This window comes from Clupea harengus, chromosome 5 (assembly GCF_900700415.2).
Source record: "Clupea harengus chromosome 5, Ch_v2.0.2, whole genome shotgun sequence".
NCBI lineage: Eukaryota > Metazoa > Chordata > Actinopteri > Clupeiformes > Clupeidae > Clupea > Clupea harengus.
In genome coordinates this window covers 25,950,593-25,970,473 of record NC_045156.1, presented here as the reverse complement: position 1 = coordinate 25,970,473, position 19,881 = coordinate 25,950,593, and the positions used below count along the sequence as shown (strand labels likewise).

The window sequence follows — 19,881 nt, the reverse complement described above, 5'->3', positions numbered from 1 at the left end:
GGTAACTGCTCAAGTCCTACCAGTCAAGTTTGTCTCTTTTGTTTCCACACAGACTCATCAGAATACAGATACAGATTAGCCAACCACTGGACCTGTTGAGAAGTGCATTAGTATGATATTATGAAGATGTCATCTTAGGTTAAACAGCTAGGAACTAGGAAAGGAGATGCACAGAAGCATATTCAGAGCTTATATTGGAAGTGTGAGGGACACTACAGAAAAACACTGAAATGTTTACTGATTTGCGATTTGAGAGATTAGTTGTAGATGTGTATCACCAGTTGTAAAAAGAATTTGCCTTTTGCTTTTAAAACAAGTAGCTTTAAACAATCCAGCCAAATTAGTTTTCAGTGTCTTTGACAGTAGATCAAAAAGGAAAAATGCTACAAAATATAATATAGTTTTGCAGTATCATGCATTCCCATCAATGTGTAGCTAAAATTCATGTATTTACATAGCCTTGATTTTGGCACCAGCTGTTTTTTTTTTTGGTTTTACAATGGACCGCATGTTTGTACTGATGAGTGATGTATTTCTCATATTTCCCATGATAGATAAACAAATCCGTATATATGTCAGCATTGCTGTAGGTATAGGTATAATTCATTCTAAACATAATAGAAGTTTCCTCTCGTTCCACAATTCGGGCCAAACGGTTACCGGGGGGCTACGGGACAACGGGGGAATGGCCTAACGCGCGCCCCCGCCTGTCGCGGACGAATATTAGAATATGTCGTTTTCGTGCAGTCTGTTTGTTACATGGTAGAGCGAGAGAGAAAGAGAGAGCGAGCGAGCAAATAAGGCACAGCAGCAGCACCAGTGGCGGCAGCAGCGGCAGTGCATCTGTGTGTCTTCGTATCGACTTGTCTCCGACTGCCAATCGTCAGTCAATCGGTTTGGGCTCGAGATTTCACAGCAGCTGATCTTCAGGAGCATTCGCTATCCGCCAACACCGACAGACATTCGGCTCCCACCCTTCGTTTTCCCCTAAGAGAGTACAAACGCGGCTCCGTCCCATTTATATAGCAGTTTCTTGCATTTTTAATGGAAAATGGCGCTCTGCCCTCAGTCATCCGGAATGTTTTGCCTGTTCTCAATCCAAACTATCCTGATCATCTGCGTGACCTCGCCAGGAACAGAGACTCTCAAATTCCCGCAGCATTTCACGTAAGTACCGGCTGAAAGGAGACTCAAAACGGGAGCGCAGAATTGGGACAGGTGGCCTGACCGTAATGTTTACCCTAAAGTGCGATAGTGGTGCGATGCGCTCTCCATCTTACCCGCTTTCAGTCCTCCTTTCATTTCTCTTTTATATTCAGTATTTCAGTAAGCTTGATATTTCACAATGATGTTTTATGTTACATACTTAGTCTTATTAGCTTGTGCAACATTTTACGTCGTCGTGGTTCGTTGCGTTTGCCCATCTCACACGCGGTTAGCCCTTGTGATGAAGGGACGGCATGCTTGAAGGTTCACTTTGAAAGGGGCAACACACAGGTGTTCAGCGCTACGAAAACCACAGCAATCAATTATTGATCAGGAGAGCCGTGGTCCTAGAATTAGAGCTCGCTTTCATCCGGACGTCACAGTGGATATATTTTGAGCCGCTTCCCGTTGGGCCGAGGAAGAGCCATGGTCAAATAATGTTAATAAATTCGTCCTCCACGCATGGATGCCACCACTTCGGTTTGAGATCTTGGAAGAACTGTTACCGACTAAACATAATCAGCCGTTGTCAAAAAAGAAGAAGAAAAAAACAACCCACGAATAACGTTTGTTACCTGAGAAGAGAACTCTGGAACGGTAGTCTGTTTCTTGGCTGACTTCAGATATAGCCAAACAAAACAAACGGGAGTGAGTGAGGATAGGCTACAGTAAAAAAAAAAAAAAAAAAAATGTTTAAGTGTCGCGATTTTAAAAGTGTGTTATTTCTGTTTCGGACATGGAAATAAAAATACCAGTCCCACGTCCCCTGTCCTGGCGTACCTGCAGCGTCGATAGAGATGATATTGACGGTTGCCCTTGGCAATGACCGTTTTAGTACCCTGCTACTCAAAGTAATGTTCTTTATTTTCACATTTGAACCGCCCAAAAACTAAGATAGGAAGAGCATTTTTCGCGTAGCGCATTTAAGCATTTATGACACCAATGATGTAGGAGCCTTCTCATGCGAGCACTTGTGCCTGGAGGAGCCGACAAATGTTTTAAAACGCACGTGGTTTTACTTAGACTCGTAAAATAACTTCAACCACACGCATCTAGTGCGAGAAATTGTCTAAAGTTGAGTAGTTCAGTATTGTATCGTTACCACGTAGTTCAAATTACACGTACAGCCATACAACATAAGATGTTAGTCTTTTTGAGTGGCTGAGGGTGTTGGCTACGCGCCAGCTGCTCCGACCGCTCAGTCCCTGCCTCCGGGAGCTGCTTCCGTCCCGCGTGCAGCCCACACACAGCAGCGCGCTTACTAGTCAGCCCTCCACAGGCTTCCTCTCCCTCTCTTTACATAACAGTCCCATTATTATACGACGGGTTTATGCAACGATAAAGACAATGGTACAGAATCGAAGAGAATAAACATGCCATTTTATTAAGCAGCAGCAACATATATCCATGATTCAGCGAATGGGATTGCTTTGCTGGTGATATACGGAGGTTGATCGGCTTTAGAAGCGACTCCATTTGATAATGAAAAACAGCTCGGAAGCCTGTAGCCTTCATTCAAACTATCAAGCCAATCAGTGTTAAATGTAGTGCCTTATCAAATATGTAGTGGCTGGCCTAGGGGATTTAACTACATATGCTTAAGAAATGAGCAGCTCGTTTTTCATTCTGTTTTATTATTTTAAATAGGGAATCTCAAATATCAATGAAAAACGTATACATTAAAACAGCAAGTAATGATACCCCTAACGCTACATGCAATTCTTCCTCGCAAGGCGCTACACTGCATGCTCTCGAGCGCACAGGGATCGTAACTATCAGGGCGATGTTGTTACAGGTAACTTACTGAGAGGATGTCAGATTTATAACCTACTTTGATCTTCACTTCAGGTCTTCGAGTAACTGCTTCTTCCTCTCTCTATATTCCCCCTAGGCCATCTAGGTGTGTGCGTCTCAGAATGTGGCTACGGGTGGTTAGGGGTAGCCTATCATTCCACATTAACATGCACTGTATCATAGTTCTTTGCTCATCAAACAATACAATAATATTTAGGAAGAGGACAAGATACCTAGGCAGGCTTTTGGGCTCTGTTTTAGCATGTAATCCAAAACAATTGTTATCGGTTTATATAGGGCCTGCAACTGTAGTTTGGCATAATGTTTTAACACATGAAAAGTATATAGCCTAACTGAAACGTTGTGTATAATCTGAATATTAAAGGAAAACACTTAAAAGAATGACAGCGTAGGTTTACAAAGTCACAGTTCTGATGTTATAGCGTTATTTTTCTCTGTCTTTTTTACTACATGACAATAATTGTACAATGCCATGGTGACACAGCAACCTACACGCCCCCGGTCCTTGACGGTATCACCAACAAGCCTGTACCACCTTGTATGTTATAAACTTAACACGAGATGTGATGATACGATAGTCTATGGTTAACTAAAAGACAGTCTTAGATTGATGTAAAAAATATGTAAAACAAACTGGAATTAGACAGTTCTCCAAGTTGATATTCAATTTAACTATACAATTCATCTATCTACACAGGCCACACCTAAGTCAGTTTAGAGAACGTGCGCAGAAAACAGAATATAGCAGTGCGCCAAGCCTGCCTGTAAGGATGAGAAAGTATGTGGGCGATGTAGTTGCTACTATGGGGCGTGGGTCTTCTGATGTTTTTTTGTACCGTTATCGTTTTTCCAAAGAAGTTTCTCCTTCATAAAAATCACAGACATTTTTGTGGACTTTTTCGGTTTTTCTTCTCGGTTGGTCAAACCATCAGACACATGCACACACACTACTTCAGGTTTGGTGAATGCTCTGACCAAGGCATACAGATATCTCATGCACTTGGTTTGGTAATGGACGTCACAGGTTCCGGAATAGTTCCGCACGAGTTAATGACTTAATGACTCAGCATTTAAATATTTCATTCGGCAGGGAAATCAACACTCAAAATAGCCTCATAACTAAGCTACTTACCGAGCGCGGTCAAATGAAAACGGTTTCTCCTCCATTCGTCTAGCCTCATATAGCCTATTGCCCATGCTTTGCCATCCGTGGATTGTACAGTAGTTTACACGCGTAGATGGCCTCAAGACCCGCCTCGTTCACCCTTCACAGCATATATACCTCCCATCAAAGGCTATATAAGCTAACGAACCTCCGTGAAAATTCTGTGACCTGCTTTATTAGCCGTGTTAAGAGCGACCCAGAAACCTTTTGCCTGAGACTTTAGTGTGTGCTGTACGTTTTGACGAATGGTGGCGACAGATGTGGGCAGCCCACAGCGCGCGTGAAAAAGATTTCTCCGCGATGGCAAGGTGTCTAGGCCAAGGTGCAGCTGCGCGAGGCTGATTTGTCTTCCTGTCTCAGGAGACTTTTGTGGCTCACGCTGCTGACTCACGCTGGTTGTCCACTCCGGTCAGATCGGATTTTTTTGGTCGGACTCTCTTTGCAGTTTTATTGTTTCAGAGCTCTTCATAAAGATACAATACAAAGGAGAAAAAAAAAGTGTGCCCAGGAAATGAAGTTTCATAGACAACTCACTGAGTTGAAAAAAAAAACAGGAAAGGCTTAGAATAACTGGACTATTCTGCAGTGGACAAGTTCTTCATTCCTATCATATAAGTTTACGTTTGATATTGATTTACCTTACAGACAATTAAAGACAATTGATTTCATGGTCAAATGTTACTCCTTGAGTCATAATGTTACTATAGGTTTGAAGAATGGCCTATGGTGAATCTGGAGCGTGCAGAGCATTTAGCCTTTTTTCAGTTTGAGCTGGGAAGTAACATGTATTTTAGACCAGCTGTCTACTTCACCATCTTGGATGGTACCTTATAGGTTTTTTACAGATACTCAGATTATGAACAAACTATCTGTCGAAACTCTGTTAACTACAATTCATGGTTAAGGTTAGGGTCCGTGGTTGGATTTGATGAAGGTGACGTTCAGAGAACAATTAGAAAGACTGAGCTTGAATGTCAACAACCTTTTGTAATGTTTCTGTACTATCCAAATAAAGTGTTACCAAATATGCTTCAGCATAAGTGTGTTGTAGGCAAATAAGAATCCCTGAATGTGGATAATGAGTATTGCAAAATATCTTGTAGCTGTTGAGTAGCAACGAGAATCTGATACCTGCACCATCTTGTGTCGGCAAAACATTTTTTTTTTAAATAGAATCTGATTTGTTTAGATTTGGGTCAGATATTGAAAAGTTACTGCAAAGTTTCAAAATGAGTGTATTTATGTGTTATTTCCAATGTATTTCTCCACCAAGGAGGAAGCTCAGCTCACGCCTATTTGCTCCTGCCCAACATGATTACTGGTGTAAAGATCTGTGGCACCCAACTGAGTAGATATCTATGCATGTGGAGTAACAATGACCACAACTGGAATAACAGAGTGGGTGCCTTTATCATGGCCACCATGTTCATGTCTCTGGTCCTGAGGACATGGCAGTCAAACACAAACATTAGGGGGTATATATGATACTCCTGATTTATGGAAGAAAAACTCAATACCGCTGAGAATGAATGAATGAATTACAGGAGCAAGTTTTTTTTTCACACTTAAATGAATCTTTCTAAATTAAAATATTTGTATTCTCTCATACAATATTCTTTCCTACTTATAAAAACATAAGATTAAGTCACAAAGGCACAAAGGACCATTTAACACAAACAACCCCAACATGCTAAATTGAGGAGGCTCACAATTACTTGGTGTAATATGGGAATTCCTTCCCTTCCAGGCGTGCCCCCCCCCCCCCAAGAGTCGGTGTGGCTGTATTTGTTTAGAGTTAGAGTATGTATTCAGTAATAACCTTCAGTCTAACAGTCTGTATGTCAGAGCCATCCTGCCATCTATTAAACTACCCCCGCATATGAGAAAATGATGGATTTGGAAAACATAGCAAAGCTATGCAGTGTCGACCAGGCCATACACAATGTTTCACAATTGAACTTTGTTTACCCTGAAATCATTAGACTCGGATCATGTGGGTGGATTTATAAAGAACCTTGAATTACCAGACACTGGAGAGAGAGATTCAGAAGTTCCTTGTCAAAATCGGTTATGTTAAGTCTGATGAGTCACATGACTCAGCTCTGAGGCCAACCACCTCATCAGGGTTAATACAGTCGCTCTACTGGGGGGGGGGGGGGGGATGCTAGCTGTAGCTTACAAAACAGCAATCTGGTCATTTGTCAAGGATCTCACTGCTCTCTGTAAACTGTGGTCTGTTTCTTTATTTTGGAGAGGTGGAAAATCCATGTTTTCTAAGTTGATGTACCATGTACCAGAAAGGGAAAAATAAAATAATTAGCAGAGCTCTTAAACCAGCAGGCTGAACTAATGGGTGAAACCTGCTGGCTCACTGCGTGGATGGAGCATAAATATACACGCTAGTATTTTTACTCTCAGAGCCCCAAACGATGACTCCTCTGCTGTTTGCCTGTGATGGGAAAGGCGGGAGAAGGGGGATGACAGAGCTGTTGTCAGATCAGTGGCTGTGGAAACCTTTAATCACAAGCAGCAGATCTTTTCTGAGGCGTTATGGCTCAAGCTTTGGGTCTGCGCATCGCCCCCACCCAACCCCCTCAGGCCTGCTTTCTGTGAGGGAGACAACAGCCCTCCCACAGCCTCCTGGGGAAAGCTGGCGAAAGATAGAGGCGAGAGCAGGATCAAATTCCCAACACAAACACACATCCACATTCAGCCCAGGTTGGCGACAGGCTTGGAAGGCAACCAGTCAGTGTGTTAGGTTTTGGGACACTTTGAAGATGCATATCTCCTTGACGTTGGCATCAAAGAAAAAAAAAAGTGTTACCAATTGGCTCTGTTTTATGAGATCATTGCCTTGATGATGATGTTTGACGTCATGTGTCAGGCCTGCTGCTTGCCAAGGTGTCTTGAAAGTCTTGCAGGTGTTGATGTCAACAGCTGTGCGTTCCTTGCAGGATAGGCCATGACAGACCTCCTTCGGGCAGATTGCCTATGCATGTGTAAATAAATGCTGACTTACCACACTGCCACTGCGCTGTACAGAGGAGTATGTTCAATTTAATGTTGTCTGCAACATTGTAGTACTATTTTTGCATTGATTTATAGATTATAGATTTTATAGATGTATTATGTACTTGTATTGTTTATAGATTTATTATGTACTTGTATTGATTGTTTCCTTCTAGTCTTCTCACATGTGGCTACAGGTTGGAATAGTCAGTGATACATCCTCAACTAGATTACTTATCATAATGACCTGTATCTAAATATCAAGGACTTGTTATACACAACTCATACAAATAAATAAAACAAATATATCAATAGAAATAACTGACATACAGAGGTTAGTTTGATAGTTTGATTTCATGAAATAGCTGCTCAGTTCAATTCAACATCAAACTATCCCAGTGCCATCAGCTGTTGAGTGGCCCCAGCTCGAAGGCAAAGACACTAGCTGACTGAAGCCAATGGTGCCCATTTCTCTGCAGTCACTGAGATTCGGAGTATATGTGACGCGCTTTTTGTGGTAATGATAAACAAATCTTTATGGGTGACTATTGGTGTGTGGCTGACGAGATGATTGCATTCCATATTTTGTGCAAATGCAAATGGTGTAATTGGTACAAACTGTTTGGTGGAGCACAAATGAAACTTTAAAAAGATTTAAAATTGTTTTAAATGAAAGATGAGTGGTGGTAGAGTGGAAAGAGTGTGACTGCATTGGCTGTTCTGAAAAGCACTCTGTGTCTCTCTCTTTCTCTCCCTCTCCCTCTCCCTCCTTCTCCTCCTCCTCATCTCTGGCTGAAGGGTTGTGTGACGGAGCGAGGGATGGGGAACTTTTCTGTGCTCCACATTTCTTTCGGCTCTCTTGCCTAATTTGGAGAAAAAGGAATTTTCCAGGGTTTCACACAGGCTGTTTAGTGAGGCGTTTGGAGAGAGGGGAGAGAGAGAGAGAGGGCGAGAGAGAGAGAGAGAGAGAGGGCGAGAGAAAGAGGGGCAAGGGGAAGGCATTGATGAATTGAGAAAGTGGGGACAGAACCCAAGTGAACACTATTTATATAAGACAAGGCTGCAGTTCTATTATTACAAGGATGCCAAACTTAGAGAGAGAGAGAGAGAGAGAGAAAGAGAGAGAGAAGGTGAGAGAACAGGGGCAGAAAGAGAGATGGAGGAAGATGTAACCTTATATCAACTCGTGTTTATATTGGTATCATCCACAAGCCAGCATTGTCAAGTCTGTACTTTTTAACGGAGAGTGGGAGACCGAGGAAGAGAGAGAGGCTTATTAGCAGCAAGCGAGAGCTCACCCGGCCGTCCATCTCTCTGCTCACCCCTCTGTTATTCTCTCCTCCTCCTCCTCCTCCTCCTCTTCCTCCTCCTCCCACTCTTGCTCTCTCCCTTGGCTGAAGCTGCTGATCCCTCATTGGCAGGGAGGCACAACACAGGCAACAGCACATGACCCACAATACAGCATGATAGCAAACAATATCAGCCGCCCCCTCTCTACACAACCCAATCCCTCCTTTCTGTGCTAGCTCTTCATCTCTCTCTCGTTTCCTCTTTCTGTCTTTGTGTTATTGTGTGTGTGTGTAAAGGTGTGTGTGTGTGTGTGTGCGTGTGTGTACGTATAGGTGTTTGTGTGTGTGTGTGTGTGTGTGTGTGTGTGTGTGTGTATGTATATGCAGGATGATGGATGTGTTTGTGGAGATCAGGATTGTGAGCATGTGTGTGTATGTGGAAGTGTTAGGAGGAAAGCGTGTGTATGTGATATGAATGTGTTTGTGTAATTTGTAGGGGTGGTATTAGGGTCTGTGTGTGTGTGTGTGTGTGTGTGTGTGTGTGTGTGTGTGTGTGTGTGTGTGTGTGTGTGTGTGTGTGTGTGTGCGTGCGCGCGCGCGGTGGTGGCTACGAGGAGCATGTTTGCTCGGGGACAGAGGTATTGTCACTGGTGGTTAGCGTCAGTGCGCATGTCGCTCCACGGCGTTCTCACTTTAAGCCAGCTCTCACTTCATTGCTAGGTGACCTTTTTCTGGTCACCAGGCTTTCTTCAGCACTCTTGCCTTCCTTTTAGAGGCCTATAAATTACACTTCCATCCCATCCCTCAACATCTCTTTCTTTATCGCTCTCTCTCCTTACTTCTTCTCTCTGTCTCTTTTCCCTCTAAATGTGCAGAAACAATGCTGTTTAAATGTTTACTGTGTAAAACAGTCGGGCGATTCTCATCTACAAAATGGCACATAGGCGCATGTGAAATGGCGGTTTCTGGCGGCCTGCTTGTGTGTCTTTCTGTCTGTCAGTCTCTTGTCATTCCCCCTCTCCCTCTGTCTCTTTCTCTCTGTCCCTCACGCTTTTCCCCTCACGAGGGATGTCACACAGTTTGAGGAATCTTTACAGCCTTGTCATTCAAAGCATGTTGGCATTTGAAGCTGACATTTCTATTTTTGTGCTCCCATCATTAAAAGACAAATGAATGTGTTCTTTTTTCTGTTGATGCCAGCTGATAAAACAGTGGAATGGGAGACGCTGGCGTCAGTGTCACCTCTGCCGACAGCCGCAGAGGCTGCACACTCATATGATGTCTCTGTGTGTGTGTGTGTGTGTCTTTGTGTGTGTGTTTGTGTCCTTTTTCTTGTGCATGAGCGTGCATGCAAATTGACATCTTGCTTATATGTATGTATTTGCCTGGGTGGTGTTCTTCAGGTTGGTAATTTGACATCCAGGCGTAACATAAACACATGCACACACATTCACACAATGGCCTTGTGAGCGGCCACGTCGTATATAACTCTGACAGCGTAATTGTTTTAATATAGTCCTGTGTGTGTTCTGGCCTTGAGCTGGCGCTGGTGGATGCTGCACAACAAGATTAATACGGTGTGTCTGTGTGGCCTCGGAAGCTTCTACAGACAGCCATATTGTGTCAGATAAACCATTTAGTCGGAAAGGATAATAACCTATCAAACACCTTCATGAGCTTCCTTGAACACCTATTAGCCATATTACAACCTTAGCCATGGCGGCTGGGGATGTTTTGAGTCGTAGTGTCTCATAGCGTACGCATTTACACGTATGCATGATGTGTACACACTGAGATAACTACAAATGCACAGGCGTGATTATATTTGACATTTACTTCATGGCCTCACATCAGTACTAACGTCTTGGGTCATGTAATGTTGGTTGTTGTCACTCACACATTTGTCAGTAAATGTCGATTTTTTTGTTGAGTTTTTGACAAAATATCCGACATCCCCAGATGTTCATATGATGGGCATCATTTCAGTGAGTTATTTTGTGTCTAGTGCCTGCATTTGTGTGTGTGTGTGTGTGTGTGTGTGTGTGTGTGTGTGTGTGTGTGTGTGTAACAGAGAGAGAGTGTGTGTTGGTACAAATAATCGTATACTTACTGCTGTAAGTGCACATTTGTGAGCAGGCGATCACGTGAGTGGTGCCATGTTGCGGTGGGCTGAGGGGTTTGGTGTGTGGCGGAGAGATCCACTGGTGTGGTGATCGGCTGGCTGCCGGTTGTCTGATCTCTTAATTCCTCCTCTGGCTCTGCCAGCTGAGCGCCTGTCCTGCTTAGGGCTGCACTTCTGTCCCGGCCTGGCCTTTTATCAGCGCGGCCCCTCACAGCTGCTGACGCACAAACACACACACACACACACACACACACACACACATACACACAGATTACTACCACACACCCAAATACACACACACACACACACAGGTAATGGCATACACATAGATGTACGCACACACAGCTAGACATAGACACACAAACACAGCACACTGAGGGACCTGTCAGCTCTGTTGTGGAAGGAAAAAAGAAAAGAGAAGAAAAGAAGAACAGAGGTAGCTGAGGTGTTGAGGGGGGAGTCCTCTCTGAGGTGCACTAGTATTACCTCCATAGTTAGTCCTATCTGGTATATCACCATGAAAGAGATAGAGAGAAAGAAAGAAAGTGAGAGAGAGAGAGAGAGAGAGCGAGCGATTGAGAGAAAGACAGGGCGAGTGAAGTTAGAGTGATGGTGAACAACTGCTACCATTTTTGACAACTTAGACGCTGTCAGAGAGCGTTCTTGAAATGCCAATCAAATCACAAGATCTGAAGGCCTGGAATCAGGAAAGACACCTAGTTTTTGTCTGAGAAAATATTCCTGGGAAAGACGACTCTGTGACGGCGTCAAAGGCCTATCATGTTGTGTCAGTGCCGTGCAGAGTCTTTTAGCAGCAGCCCCCCCACACACCTTACAAATGGGAATACACAGACCTTTTTTCGTATTTGCAAGGTTTACATGCAGCCACCCCCACCCCAAAAAAAAAAACCCACACACACACACACACACACACACATACTCACTCAAACACAATGCTCTTTAAGCATGGTGGCAGATCTGCATTGCTTCTCTCTGGGGCATTTGGGGCTGCTCGCACCTGATAAGGGGGATTTTTCAGACTTCCCGTCTCCCTTCCCAATCTCACATCATTAGAGTATTTAAGATAATACGTTCAGGGAGCTTTGTATGGCTACCCTAAAGATTAAGATACTCTGTGTCCATTTTATGAATTTTACCTCCCAAAATATGATTTTTTTGAGTTTTGGAAAAGCTTCAATCTGCTTTTGTATTTGCACTGCCATTGCTGCCTTGGCTAAAACCAGAGTTTGGACTTACGTGCACATTCCAATTTGGGGTCTTGAACTGTCCTGATTTCTGTTGACTGTTCTCAAATCAGTTGTGCTGTTCCACATAACCGATCCAGGCTGACCTGCAGTTTTCATCTGCTGTCTCAGCTCATCAACTGTTCATTTTCACTGTTCCACAACTGTTGTTCTCGCCCTCACCCAACCTGTTTTCTTCTTGTCAGTTAAATCAAATTGTATTCTGCGGTAAATACCATGTCTCTGTTGTTCATTTCTGTGGCCAATGCAAAAACAAATAATTGGAATGTAACCTGTTGCCGTCGATTTGTCCGTTGTTCTGCAGGATGGTCCACTGGGCTCGACGCATAGAGAAGGAGCTGGAGAGGGTCCTGCCGCTGGTCACGGGAGTGCAGCAGATGAAAGGGGTAAGGTCCTGCCTGGTTTTCTCTCTCTCTCTCTCTCTCTCTCGCTCATTCTTTCTCTCTCTCTCTCTCTCTCTCTCTCTCTCGCTCTCTCTCTCTGACGGGCGCTGTACCCAAGTGAACTGAGAGCACGCTGGTATCAGTTAGCTGTGTCAGGGGTGGTCCTACATGAAAATTCACTTATTACATTTTCCCTTAAAAAGAATTAGCCACGGTCCTGGTGACGTGCATTCATGGGAGTATTAATGGCAAAGGTAACGATTTATGCCTAAAAGCACTGAAGAAAGAGGTGCCTGTCAAAGTGTATTACTAACATCTGTCCGGAAGCTGTACAATAGACCCGCCATAGATGAATGGATCATTAAAACTACATGGACGTCTTGGGGATATATACCATGTAGGGATAACAAGATGAAAGGGTTTTTAACATTTACATTTAGTCATTTAGCAGACGCTTTTATCCAAAGCGACTTACATATGTGCGACTTACAATGTATACACATTTTACATTTACACTGATGGCACACTGCACATCAGGAGTAATTAGGGGTTCAGTGTCTTGCTCAAGGACACTTCGACAGGGAATCGAACTAGCAACCTTCTGATTACTAACCGACTTCTCTACCTCCTGTACCACTGTCACCCCCATGTTTAAATGGATTTAATTGGGATTTCAACTGTACAGTGCCAATGGGTAGCACCGCAGTCCTTATTATCCCCTTTATTACCCTCCATTAGTGGGTTTGCAGTGCCTCCTTTAATGTGGAGTTACAATTAACATGAGAACGCCATGGACTGTACATCAAAGCCATCTCTGTCAGCAGATAACAATGGAGTTGAATGCCTGTCTGCTGTTTGGCTTCATGCAGAACCTGATATCCCCTATGCCAAGGTCAACATGATCTAGTAGGAGGGATCACTGGGAGATGGACGAACGCATGATCTAGTAGCAGGGATCACTGGGAGATGGATGAACGCATGTATTTCTTTACTTATATTATTGTCTATTTGGTGTCCAGGGGCATCTGTAGGATTTGAAGGATGTGTAACAATGTTTGTTTTATGCAGTTGTCTATAACAGACTAGTTCTGTTACATGGCTAATGGTAATTAGAGTTGGTAGCCTAGCTTTCATGTGGGTGTGGGTGATTCAGGGTGCAGTTAGTGATCTCATTGCTTGTGGCAGTATCATTTACATGTGGGATCAAGCGTGTTACCGTAGAACAGTGTTGTGGTGGATCCATTGAGAATTTTGCAAGATTTTTGTGCCTTTCAGAAACTTCTAGACTCACTATCTATCAAACGCACGTAGAGAAAAGCCTTTAAGGGGATCCTACCTTGAATGGCAAATCACCATAGTAGAGCCAGGAAATGTCAGACACTGTAGAAGCTGCTGATTTGTGGTTTGTGTAGCAGGGCTTGGCTATGGCTCGACCATGTCTCCCCAGATCAGGTTTGGCTTGAATTATAATCTGGAAATGAGCAGTTGAGGAGTGTATCGGTCTTGTTTTGGTCTATATATTAGCATGCAGTGCAAAATGCTTAAACTGATTTTAAAAATGCTTGCTGCAACTATGGCTGCTATGTAAGGTGATAGAAAATATGTCACATTTGGCTCGTTCTATGAGAGGTCAAAAATGTCAAAAAGCCTCACGTACATATTAAGGTAAAGGGACATTATTTCTCATCTCCCTGTTGGATTTGACAAGTCAAGTCCATTCAGTTTGCTAATCCTCTACTTACTTAGCTTTGTGCTGTCATAATTTCAGCATCTGTGGAAAGATCTAGTGGCTTAGTTAATCACTTTCATTATAATTTAGATCAGTGCTCATAAGATATGTTGATTTCAATCCTGTGGGATAGTTGCCTGAATTGTTGTGTTAATGTAGATTTGGGAAACATGGTTAAAAACCAGATAGATGTGGATGGAAACTGATCAATGCCCTTAAAACCTTTGTTAGCCTTTGCAGTGCTTATAACTCCTGGTTAAATGTTAACTTTTCATAACACAATGTGTATTGCCTCCTCATTCTATTCGAATAAAGGCTTACATAGTGCAAATGTGTAGATATGCTGCGGTAGTCAATGCTAATAATGATGGCGATATAAATTATTTCTAGCTTAGTGTGTTTGAAAGGGATGTGTCACCCACCTTCATTTAGCTAATTTTTTTTTTATCCCCATATGACAAGGAGTATACATAGACTTGTTAAAACACATTCAGTTATCAATTCTGATAATATGAGACAGAGTGACCACACAAGAGTGACTGTGTGTGTGTGTGTGTGTGTGTGTGTGTGTGTGTGTGTGTGTGTGTGTGTGTGTGTGTGTGTGTGTGTGTGTATGTCTATGTGTGTGTGTGTGTGTGTGGGGGGGAGCATTTATCACAGGCCCAAGCAGGAGTCGTCACAGGGCGTGCTAAATGGCCCAGCATGTCTAGAAAAGCCATTTTCTAAATGGATGCCTCTCCCTATATGTGTGTCTGATAGAAATCTTCCCAGGGCGACGCCGGCTGGTAACAAGATTGCCTGCCTCTCTCTCTCTCTCTCTCTCACTCTCTCTCTCTCACACACACACACACACACACACACACACATTCTCTCCCTCTTCCTCTCCTCCTCCCCCGTGCACATAGTTTACACTCTTGAAGAGAGAGCGTTTTTAAAGAAATGGAAAAAAGGTTTTTACAAATTATGCATAAGTGTGTCTTATTTTGAGGAAAGTAAGTGAAGAAGAAACTGAATTTAGTTTGGGGGGATTTATTTCCACTGTGCTCAGGGTGGGAAGGTGAGAGACACTGCAGGGAGTAGAGGAGAAACAGAGGGGAGGGAGAGAGAGAGAGAGAGAGAGAGAGAGAGAGAGAGAGAGAGAGAGAGAGAGAGAGGAGAAACAGAGGGGAGAGAGCGAGAGAAAGAGAGAGAGAGAGAGAGAGAGAGAGAGAGAGAGAGAAAGCGAGAGAGATGAGAAACAGAGGGGAGAGAGAGAGAGAGCGAGCGAGTGAGAGAGAGGTGAGTGTGTTTACTTAGAGGAATGGGAGACATTATGCCAACAGGAGGGAGTGCTGGCATAGGGAAAGTGAAAGGATGTTTATGGAGACAAGAGAGAGAGAGAGAAAGAGAGAAAGCATCTGAGGTGAAAGTGTTTTCTTGATCAGAGAGTGAATCCATTAAGTGAGAGACTGAGGGCTCTAATTTCATAGTGCAACGAGCACCTTGAATGGGCTTCATGCAGTCCATGCATTCAAGTCATTTCTCATCAGCCAATCGCAATGATTCGACCATATCTTATTACCGTTCAGACGGAGCTCACTAGGCAAATTGAATGGTTATGCCACGGCTGGTGAGACCAGGAGTGTGATTTCAGAACCCAAAAGCAGACACAATAAACTGAAGCTGTGAAAACAAGTTGGTCTTTAATGAGTCTCTTAACACAGGCTGCCAGGCAAAAAAATGAATAATGACAGCCAGAGTTCGTATCCCAAAAATTACTCTAAATAAGGGTACAACTGGTGAATCCCAGAGTTCCGAAACACACAGTGGTCACAAACAAAGGCAGAGTTCAAAACTAGACGAGGCCGAAAGACTTCAAAATCCCAAAAGGTCAAAAACACCAAGATCCAGAGCAGCATCCAGACACGTATCTAGAAAAGTCAGTCTGAGTCAAAACCAGCAAGAACACCAGAGTGTGAATTCTTGAACAGATCTTGAGAACAAAGGCGAGTTGTAAATCCACTGAAAAGGGGCTGATTCCAAATTTGGTGAAATGAGAACACATAAACTTGACTTGGAAAGTACGGATTAGAAACTCACACATGAGCGTGGCTAAAACTCTCTAATGAGATCCAGCGAGGAGTGAAGTCTTAACAGAGTTGAAATAGACTGACGAAATGAGTAGCTACAGGTGTGCAAGCAGCAGCACCAGCGATAGCCTCAGCCGCTCGTCAGAAAACCAGGAAGTGCAGGGTCTGAGCAAAACACAGAGTCGACAACAAGGAACATGGCACACACACAAAACACAACATGGCAGGAAACGGAGACAACATGAACCATAATCTGGAGATCCTGGGTAGGACTGTAACAGGTTTACACCAGAGGAGACAGAGGTTCTTATGCGGGGGGTCCATGCCCGTCATGAAATTTTTGGGACCACCAGAAGAAATTCATTTAAACATAAACCTGTCTCAGGTGTGGTTTCTGTTTTACCAATAGGAGTAAACCATTGATCAAAATGGGGTTACCAAGGAAACAGTGGGCCCTCCTTTAGTGCACATGGTCTCCCCAGCCGTCATCCCCCGTTGCTGGTACATGTAGTTCGCCCTCCCTTTGCAGTGCCCCACCTAATGTGTCCTCTGACATGTTTTGCCACCCATGATCCATGCCAGTGTTGTGTACACTGCAACATGGCACAAAGAGGGCACTGACTTCCTGAGGGCTGTATTGTAATGTGCCACCTGACCTGTCCAAGCATCTGAAGCACATTTTTAAACAGGCCAAATGTTCATTCAATCACAGGCCTGGCACTTAACAATGTAATGTTCAATTGGCAATTGTAAGGCGTTGGCATAATGTATGGCATGATAAGCCAGCTGTGTAACGGTCAGCCGTTGTCTCCCAACAGCCACCCATCCAAAGGCGCAATGCTCAGGAAGGCTGCAGGAACACCTGAAGTCGCCAAAATGAAAGAGTCGTGTGTAGAGCCAGGATAGTTAGCGAGCACATGAGTAACCCTACAGATCACTTGAACATTGATGGAATGAAACCCTTTGCGATTCACGTAGATATGCCCATGGACAGGGGGCTTTCAAAGCATCGGGAAGTGGTCTTGCACGTCCGCGGTGTTTCTCCAGGTTAGGTCAGGACCAGTTAGATGGCAGGTGTAATTAACAGCCTCTGAGGGGAGGTCTGGGGGTATCTCCGGCAGTCCTGTTCTCTGGGGTCCATGGACAAGCGTCGCAAGCGGGGCCACTCTTTCCCAGTGCTTAGGACCTTGCCCGTGTTACGAAATTGACAAAATGATTTTGCCAAGTTATTAAATTAGATTTAGGTCATGCGCGATGGACTTTGCGTGTTGTTGCCTGCCGTGTTGCCCATCGATGAAATGAGGGCCCCTGAGAGTGATGTCACACAGAGCCATGCAGACGTCAGGGAGTGATGGAATGACTGGGTGGATGGAATGGAATGGATGGATGTGGCCTCTGAGAGAGAGGGAAGAGGAGCTGGGAGGATCCGTGAGGGAAGAGGAGCTATTTACATTCAGCACGAACGAGCCACTCCACTTCATGTTCCTTCTGTTGCCTCTGCTTGGAAATTCATGTTTCGTCGCTGAATGACAATGTTGTAATTATTCATTTGCAAAAAGTGTCTGAGTGTCTAAATGTGTGCAAACAAGAGAGACGGTGGCGGAGGCGACCAACAGGGACACGCCGTTGTTTCTGTTTCCCCATAGATGAAATGAGTGGGAAAGGAAAGAGCTTGTTTTAAAGGAGTGAGCAAGAGAGATGTGTGTTTAGATCCTTTCATTTCCACACAGTCCTCTCTCTCTCTCTCTCTCTCTCTCTCTCTCTCTCTCTCTCTGTCTCTCTCTCTCTCTCTCTCTCTCTCTCTCTGTCTCTCTCTCTCTCTCTCTGTCTCTCTCTCTGTCTCTCTCTCTCTCTCTGTCTCTCTCTCTCTCTCTCTCTCTCTCTCTCTCTCTGTCTCTCTCTCTCTCTCTCTCTCTGTCTCTCTGTTTTTCTCCTCCTCTCTGTGTCAGTCAGCGGTGCGCTGCGGTGCGCTGCGGTTAGGTAAGCAGTGAGCAGTCACATTAGTTCACTCCCACGCGCCTCTTCTAACCCAACTCCACCATAGGAGCCTCCTTCAGTGCTGGGGCTATTAATAGAGAATGCACAGACACACACACTCATTAACACACTTGGCCCTATTTAAATGGCGCAAGGTGCCGCATTGCAATCGCAGGCATAATCTCTTAAGAGTAACATCAGTGGGAGTGGATGACGAGAACGGTTAGCATGAGAGAAAATAGCCAAAGATAGAACGGGTGGGGGGGTTGGTTTGGCGTAAGAGCAATGTGGAAAGGGAGGGTGTGGCGACTACATTGTGTTTTGTTAGCTAACTATAAACAAGTGCAATGGCAAATTGGATACCACAGGGAATTCAATGCGTCATGGCAGATGACACCGATGTCTGATGACTGATGTGCAAAAATGTATAATTTATGATTATTATAATAATACAAATTTTGCAAGTTAAATAGCGCGAAAACACTTTCAATGAGCGTGTCTACAGATGACACTGTATCAACGAGTGCTATTTTTAGACCTCACGTAAATAATGGATACGTTTACTTGAGGTCTCGGCCGTATCCAAACACTGTCACTGATAGACGGTTAAGACCTGTAGGGCAGGATGGGGGAAAACTGAGAATAATCTGAGAATAATAATCCACTTCATGGATTTCTTCACCTAAAGCCATCTGGACTATCTCAGCAAGAGAAGAAATGGGTTTTTGTTGAAACCCAGTAGAATGGTAGTGTACCTCCTGAAGTCTGAACCTACGTCACAAATGCCTGCACTCCAATGATCTAGTGAAGGGCTTGTGTGGCCAGGTTGAGTTGACCTCTGTGAGGCATGCAGTTGAAGTATTGGGTGATCTACCCAAGTCACATTTGTTTGTTCATTTGCTGTGTACACGTGGGGAGGTAGTTTTATAAGGACAAACCTGCAGGTGGATTCTCTGTAAAGTATGCTGAACAGAAACTAGAGAAAGGATGACAATCCCATAACAATGAGTAATTTCTGTGAGGGTCATGAGCCGCTGCGATTGCTCTGCATTTCCAGGACACAGTTTGCTGTTGCTGTCTGAGGCCTCAGGCTCAATGATTTGGGCTTTGTGAAAACACCAAGTTAGTACAGGCGAGTCGTAGTCTTTGTGCACATTTAAAAAACCAGGACTTCTTTCTCTGTCTCTTACTCTTACAGACAGACAGACAGACAGCACACACGCACACACACACAGACACACAGAAACAGACATTCTTGCCGGCCCGTCTCAGGGCGTCTCTTGAACATTTTGACAGCTTATGCCAAGGCCTCTTGTTCATTTCCATAAGGGAGGGATAATCAGCATGAATATTTCAGCACAGCACGAGTCACCGCTCCTCACAATGCCCTGCTTCAGCCCTGCCCTGCCCAGACCCACCATGCCACTGCTCACACACTCCTCTCTCACTCTCAACTTCACTCTCTACATCTGTGTCTCTAGTCTGTTCAGTCTTTCTTTCTTTCTTTCTTTCTTTCTTTCTTTCTTTCTCTCTTTTTCTTCCACTCTTCAGCTCCCTCCCTCAAATCACTATTGTATACTTTGGAATTGCAGCACCTAGTCTTTGTGAGTAAAGGCGTTGATCCTACTGAGTGACTCTCGTCTGAGCGATTTTTTTTGTTGTGTGATTGTAGGTGTGTGTGTGTCTGTTCCTTTGAGTGCGTGTGCGTGTGTGTGTGTGTGTGTTCTTTGAGTGTGTGTGTGTGCGTGTGTGTGTGTCTGTTACTTTGAGTGTGTGTGTGCGTGTGTGTGTGTGTGTGTGTTTGTCTCCCTTGAGTGTACTGCTGAGCCAGTGTAGCATGCCAGGCGACCCA

General features: G+C 44.1%; 1 protein-coding gene across 4 annotated transcripts in view; it reads left to right on the top strand.

The window, feature by feature from the left end:
* The first annotated feature begins 249 nt into the window (after positions 1–249).
* The window catches only part of cacna2d2a (calcium channel, voltage-dependent, alpha 2/delta subunit 2a), a 195,085-nt gene continuing 175,453 nt past the window's right edge, over positions 250–19,881 (top strand). For 3 of the 4 annotated variants that reach the window (XM_031568292.2, XM_031568291.2, XM_031568289.2), the window contains exons 1-2: positions 250–1,167; positions 12,176–12,257. In XM_031568292.2, the coding sequence (XP_031424152.1) occupies positions 1,052–1,167; positions 12,176–12,257 (198 nt within the window). In that variant the 5' untranslated portion in view covers positions 250–1,051. The remainder of the gene's footprint in view (positions 1,168–12,175; positions 12,258–19,881) is intronic. The other variant, XM_031568290.2, reaches the window with a different exon arrangement.